Source organism: Crocodylus porosus, unplaced genomic scaffold, assembly GCF_001723895.1.
Source record: "Crocodylus porosus isolate Cpor-Errol unplaced genomic scaffold, CroPor_comp1, whole genome shotgun sequence".
NCBI lineage: Eukaryota > Metazoa > Chordata > Crocodylia > Crocodylidae > Crocodylus > Crocodylus porosus.
This window is the reverse complement of record NW_017728906.1, coordinates 86,521,043-86,527,945: the sequence shown is the minus strand read 5'-3', so window position 1 is coordinate 86,527,945 and position 6,903 is coordinate 86,521,043. Positions and strand designations below refer to the sequence as shown.

At 41.4% G+C, this 6,903-nt stretch overlaps 1 protein-coding gene across 4 annotated transcripts in view; it reads left to right on the top strand.

Annotated features, from left to right (window-relative positions):
* Positions 1-93: 93 nt before the first annotated feature.
* Positions 94-6,903, top strand: part of RFX8 (RFX family member 8, lacking RFX DNA binding domain) — a 48,776-nt gene continuing 41,966 nt past the window's right edge. For all 4 annotated transcript variants that reach the window (XM_019529542.1, XM_019529541.1, XM_019529540.1 and 1 more), the window contains exons 1-2: positions 94-164; positions 5,561-5,684. In XM_019529542.1, the coding sequence (XP_019385087.1) occupies positions 109-164; positions 5,561-5,684 (180 nt within the window). In that variant the 5' untranslated portion in view covers positions 94-108. The remainder of the gene's footprint in view (positions 165-5,560; positions 5,685-6,903) is intronic.

Genomic DNA, 6,903 nt, shown 5'->3' with positions numbered 1-6,903 from the left:
GGCAGAGCGGAGCCCGCGCCCGGGGCTGTTTTCACCCGGCTCGGTAAGGCAAGCGGGCCCCGGCGCTGCCCGGGTGACTCAGTGCCGCAGCCCCCCCCGCCTGCGGGGATGGCGGCGGCGGCGGCCGGGGGCCGGAGCAGCGAGCACCGCTGCATCACGCAGTGGTAGGGGCCGCTCCTTTGCCTCTGCGAGGGGGCATTAAGGATGCCAAGCTGGCGGGGGGGTGGAATATCTCCAGCAGCAGGGGGCAGAAGGGCTGTGCCCAGCAGAGCACATGGGTCCGGGTGCACGGCAGGGCCCGGGGCAGGTAGGGGGCCCAGCATGCCCTCACCCTGGTGCCCGAGCACCCATCTTTTGGGCTGGCTGTGTCCTGCAGGCAGCTGAACCCCCTTGCTGAGGAAGCCACGTGGCCAGTGCCGTAGCAGGGAAGTTTGGGGCCGGGGGCACACAGACCCAGGGGGCACATGCCTCCCCATGCTTGCCTGTGCCCCCCGCCCTTGTGGCTCTGTCCCTGCCTTGGCTGGGCAGCACCTGTTGGTGCCTCATTTGCTTTGGTGCCCAAGGGGGGTGCCCCACTCCCCCCCAGCAACAACGCTGTGCGTGGCGTGGGGGTGGCTGGTTGAAGGGGAGGGTGCTCTGGTGTGGTTTCAAACAGACATAGGTGGGTATGGGCAGGCCGGCCATGTCCAGGGCGGCAGTTAGAGGCCCGGATCCAACAGCGAGGCAGTATCAGTGGTCTCTTGATGTTGTCTTTGCTGGGGGTGGATGTGTGGCCAGATGCAGGCGCAGTGGTGGACGTTCTCTCCTTGGGTAGAGTCATAGCGAAGCAGGGATGGAAGGGACCTCCAGACGTCATCTAGTCTAGCCCACGGGTCACAACCCAAAAGTGGGTTGCAAGAATATATGAAAGGGCCGCAAGCAAACTTAAAAAATAGATCAAGAAACTTTAAAAATGGATTTTCCTCTAAAGGAGAAAAACACGGGAAACCGTGGCTTTTCTCTTGCTGGTTGACAGGCTTCAAACTTGCAAGGGGCTTTTTGGCACCCCCCTGACCCACACTCTCACCCCCTGCTCCACACACTGGGCGGCAGGGGCAGAGGGTTGGGAGCGAGGGGCAATGGGTCAGGACTGGCCACTGATGTTTACAAAAGGGTCCTGATACAAAAAAGGTTGAGAACCACAGATCTAGTCCAACCCCTTGCCTGAGGCAGGATCAGCGCTACCCAAATTATCCCATACAATCATCATCCAAACTCTACATAAGACTACTGTGAACCCTGATTCAAGACGGTCCTAACACCCTAACCCACCACAGGTAAAGCACAGCCATGGCAGCCAATGGGATTTTTAATTGGACTTTCCAGATTTCCATGCCTCCATCTGTCCCACGTCCTGCAATTCCCAGTTGGCATAGCACAACTTGATGGGAGGAGGGAACCCTGTGTAAAGGTGCTGGCTTTTTTAAAACCTGGGAATGAAGGGTAATATAACCTAATAGTAAATCAGCATACCAGCAGTCTGTCAAGAAAAAAAAGTGTATAAAATTGATGTTGCCTGTAGTTTGACTATTCTAACCATCCCCTGTATAGTTTGACTGTTCTAACCATCTGGCTATTCTCTGGAAATGTTTGGTTTCCTTTCTGTTTCCCTCCATCATTTTTGGGCATTGGTTACCTCTTGGGTAGGGCTGATGATCCATCTTTGGCAGGGGTGTGGTATTTGCTTTATTAATTAACTATATCACATCCACCATGTTTGATTTTAGCTTTGAAAATGACAGCACAGGCAGTCCTCAGACTTACGACACAATTGGTTCCTGAAAACCGCTTCTTAAGTCGAAACGTTGTAACTCAGAACCGATTTTCCTATAGGAAACAATGTTATAAATGGGGGATTGGTTCCTGAACCAAGGCCCAATACCTTATTTTCACCAAAAATAACCCAGAATTTTGTACTCAATCAATTATAGATGAGTAATATAGCTACATTAATGTATTTCTATTGTAAATAGCTATCATACTGATTTGGAAGGACCTTTTTGAGGAGACTTTGCTGGACTTTTTGAAGGGCTCTTAGTTGGACTTTTTGAAGGGTTCTTGGCTGGAGTCTTGTCAGGAGTCTTGCCTGCAGGTTTTTCTGGAGTCTTGTCTGCTTTCTTAAAGAAAGTATCCAAGAAAGTTTGGACAGATGTTCTCCAGGGAGAGGGGTGATGTGGCGACCTTGTTCGCTGGCATGGTGTCACATTGGATCAAACATTGTAAGTAGAAATTGACATCATAAAGTTGAAACAGGGTGTCAATTTATAAATGTTGTAAGTGTGAAATGTTGTAACTCAAAACGTTAAGTCGAGGACTACCTGTACAGCACATTCAGGGATATTGAATTGACACAATTTACCAACCTCACCTCTTGATGTGCCCTATTATAGTCTTTTAATGTGTTTACTCTTCCACACCAACCCTCTTCAGGGTAGGGAAATACTATTATTTCCATTTTACAGAAAGAGGGACCCAGATACGGAGAGAAATTAAGGGTATACCTACACAGCAAATCCCAGTGTAATATGCAACTTAGCTTGAACTGAAAGAGAAAAAAAGATACTAATTAGCTCTGCTGAAAAGGAGGCAAGGAGGACTGTGCTAACCAAGCTGTTCTGCCTTTGATATGCAAGCCATCTTATACAAGGCTAACTTTGATATCTCTACACAGTTCTGCTCTGTGCCACCTACACAAACCCTAAATGACTTACTGAGAATAACACAGGAAGTCAGGCAGAACAGAGGACAGAATTTAATTCCTATGCCAGCACCCAAATCACTCACTGGCCATCCTTTCTCCACAGTGAACATGTAGATCACCCCTTTGTATTCTTTCTGGAACAAGTTTCTAACATTTTTGTTTGATTTTATATTGGGTACACTGGCAAAAACAAAACACAAGGCTTTTGGTCCTCATATAATATGTAGCATCCCCAGAAAAAATGGAGTCCTTTTAATGTACGTTTTGAGAAGCAGTTGAATAAAACTTCTGCCAGAGAACTAGCGAGAAGGCAAAAGATAAATTTGTACATGCCTCCCCTGTTTTCTCTCTCTTTTCTTTCTCTCCCCCACTCCTTTTTTGATTGACTTTGTTTTAATTCAAAGGGGCAGGTTGCTTCAATGTGTATCATAAATAGCCATATGCTGGGAATATTGCAAGTAATATGTGAAAGCTCTCTTCTTGAGCTTTTCTGGTAATATAGCACTTTGGTACTTGATCTGCATTTTGGCAGGTAGAAGGTTTTCAGTATGTTGTAAGAAAAAAGAGAGACAAAGTTTAATAGATAAAAAAAGTAATGAAATACTTTGTTAAAAATAGCTGCGTGCAGAGACAAAGCTGTTAGCCAGAACAATTACTGAAGTACAAATTAGTCTGTTGTGATTCCATTGACTCAGGAGGTGTTATACCTAGGGTAAATTTGGACCCAGGCTTAATGTCTGAGTTTCTTAATTACTAGGGTTTGGGAGTGGGGCTTTTTCTAAAAGAAAGGAGGATTAATGGATATGGGGAAGCAGGTCATAGTTTGGAGCCTTACCTATAATGAATCCTACCTATGGTATGTTTTCATTTCCCATGATGGAAGAACTCCCCACTAAGGCAGCATGCCTACTCCTTGTCCCCTGGCTATCTTTGGTGCTGGTGTCTCTTCCCTGCCAGTAATTGTGAAGCAGTTTACATCAGGTGATGAGGAATTGGCAAAAAGCCCAGAAATAGCCTGGGCAGGGAGATGGAGCAAGCAGTGCTATCGCATGGCCTAGCAACATGAGGCTGCCCGGTTGGTTGGTGGGAGCATAGACTGTAAATTAGGTGAGAGCCAAGGTGTTTGAGGCCTCTTTACAAGGGAGAGAGCAGATGTGGGAAAAGAGTTAGAAGTCCTTCTGTAGGAAAAGGATGGGCAGCAGGAGTAGGAAGCTGAGCTGAAACAGGTCCAGTCCCTCATCTTAGAATAATTCAATGTTAATATTGCTTGCTCAGTTATAACAAATAGAATCTATTCCAGTCAATCAGATAGTTGGAGACCTTACCCACTACCTATTGATAAAAGTTAAAATGATAAATGCTAGCTAGTCTGAAGCTGAGCTATTAATAAATAAAAACATGGAATGCTGTTTTAAAACTGGCATTCATGTCTAAGCTGGTACCTATGATAACTCTGTTTTCTAAACCAGTGTGAACATCAGTAAAAGTGATATTGTCAGTAACTGGCATTCTGCTGTACCAACATTCAGCAGATAAAATAATTAAATCAACTGAACTCATTTGGCATAACAAAAGTAAAGTCACTGTAATAGAAAATTGTCACAGGATCAGTGTGTCATGCTTTGAAAATTAATTTCTTCTCTGCCTCAACATTTATTTCCCACAAATGCTTCAGCTTTGCATATGTATTTGTGCTGCAGGATGCTATTATCTGCTGACAGTGTTTAGTTCTGTTGGCATTATGTCTTAATTAAAGAATATTTTTGTCTAGCAGTAATAATAACTTAAGCTAATGAGAAAGTAAGATCAAATCTTCTTCACCTTACTCACTTGAGTAGTTTTATTTATGTTACTAAGATAACTCAGGCAAGTAAATTAAGCACAACTGGACCAACCATTAATATTTAAGCACATCTAGACTAGCCAGGAGTGCTACTTGGGGCATCTACACATGCATTAATGCACCTTTTCTAATGTGCATTAAATTTAGTACTTCCAGGGTGAAGTTCTAAATTAATGTGCATTAGGCTGCACTAATGTGCAGTAGCACATTTGCACACTTTTTTAGTGACAATGCACAGTAGACTATTTTACTGTGCATTAGCATAAACTCACCATTTTTACGTGATGCTTTAATGCACAGTAAAATAGTCTACTGGAGATTAAAGTGCACATGTAAACGTGCCCACTAAGTAGTAATTTCAGGCCAAATTCTGTTTTCTTTCATACTTGTATTGCAACTGTTTGGTTTGCAGTAGTGTATGGAATTTGGCACTTGCTACTCTAGTGGGTTCTAATTTTTATGCCTAACCCAAAAATATCCTGTGGTACATTATTCTTAAAGAGAAAGCAACTACTTAATATACTACATGTATTATAGTGGAGGTTTTGTAGCTTGCATCATACATTAGAAAATCATTTTTTCCCATTTTAGAGGCAATGATTTTACATGATAATTTTAACCTCATTGTGATATTAGGTAAACTGTATTTTATCATTAAAACCTGTACAGTATCTGATAGGCGTGCTGCTCAATAAAGTATATTCATATAGACTCTTTGATACAGAACCCACCGTGTCTTGAAGTGGGAGTTTCAGGGAACCTGAAAGTAACAATGATGTACCGTTGCCTACAGAATGTGGTTCTACTTAGAATTAGTAGACCTGATTCTGATCTCATTCACACTGCTGGAGCTAAGGAGCAGCTGCAGTGAAGTCAGTGGAGTTGCACCAGTGTAAATATGGTGTGATATCAGAATCAGGCAAATAACCTTCTTGTCTTGATATAAACTGATCTTCTTGTACCATTTCATTTTAAAGGATTGCTGATCATTTCTACATGTGTGAAGGATGCAGCGTACCTCGTTGTCTGTTATATGAAATGTACAGAGAGTACTGCAGACATTATGATCAGAACCAAGTAAATCCAGCTACATTTGGAAAGGTACAAAGCATTCTTCTTTACAACAGATATACTATATAAGGTAGTGCATCAGGCTCTTGTAGAGGGCCTTGTGATTATGAATAGAAAAAGTTGTACAAAACTCTACAAAATATGAAATTTTGTTTGAAAAATTTTTATTTAGTTTGTTAGTATAATTTATAGACTTCCTGGATTTGTTATATCCTTATTTTCTTTCTGAGGCCAGATCTACAGTAGAAACTTTTGTCAGCATAGCAATACCAGTTATGAATATAATTTTTAAATGATTTTTCTATGCTGGTAAAAGCCCTAGTACTCATAGAGTTTTACTAACAAAGTTATACCTACAAAATCATTTTTTGTTTAATATAAACTATAATCTACACTGTCGATATAGTTATGCCAGCAAATCTTTCAAGTGCAGAGTAGGCCTGGAAAGTTGTTTTTCTTGATCCTAAAATAAAACTCAATTGTCACATAAACAGGTAATGCTGTAATTTTTTTGAATTTGTAATTCAAATTTTGAAACTACAAAATATTTCTGGCTTTATTTTGTTTTATCAGTTAGGGTTTAGGGGTTGTTTTTAAGTTTATAAGAAGGTTTTGTTCCAAACACAAACATTTGTGTTTGTAGGACCATCCATCCAAGCAAAGCAAAATTCAGGTAAAAAAGTCTCTTTTAGAGACAGTGTCATTCTTTTAGTAAAATGGAACATTTATATAAGCAACAGGAGAATTACCTTTTTGAGACCTCCATTCTTACAAACACATGCCTACCTTCTTAATTTTAATCATGTAATTTAAAAAAAAGTTCTTTTTTACTGTCTTTATCCTATACATTTTTTTAATTCTGAATTTTCCACCAGTACTACCACTGAGCTATCTCCATTGGTATCCTTGGTAGGAAATATTAATCCTTGTGTTTTTCATAAACTTCACCTCATTAAAAGTGCCATTTAAATCAATTTAGTTAGAATGTGCAAAGTTGTGTAAAGATACCCTTATTTTGGATTAATAATGGGTCATTTCTGTTTAATTTAATCTGGTCCTTCACAGGATTAGGTTAAATCAAAATAAATATATCTTGAGGAATAAGACATACATAGTTATGCCAGTTTAACTAAAATGGTTTTGAAATACAGGCATACCTCGGAGATATTGTGGGTTCGGTTCCAGACCACCGCAATAAAGCGAATATCGCAATAAAGCGAGTCACACAAATTTTTTGGTTTCCCAGTGC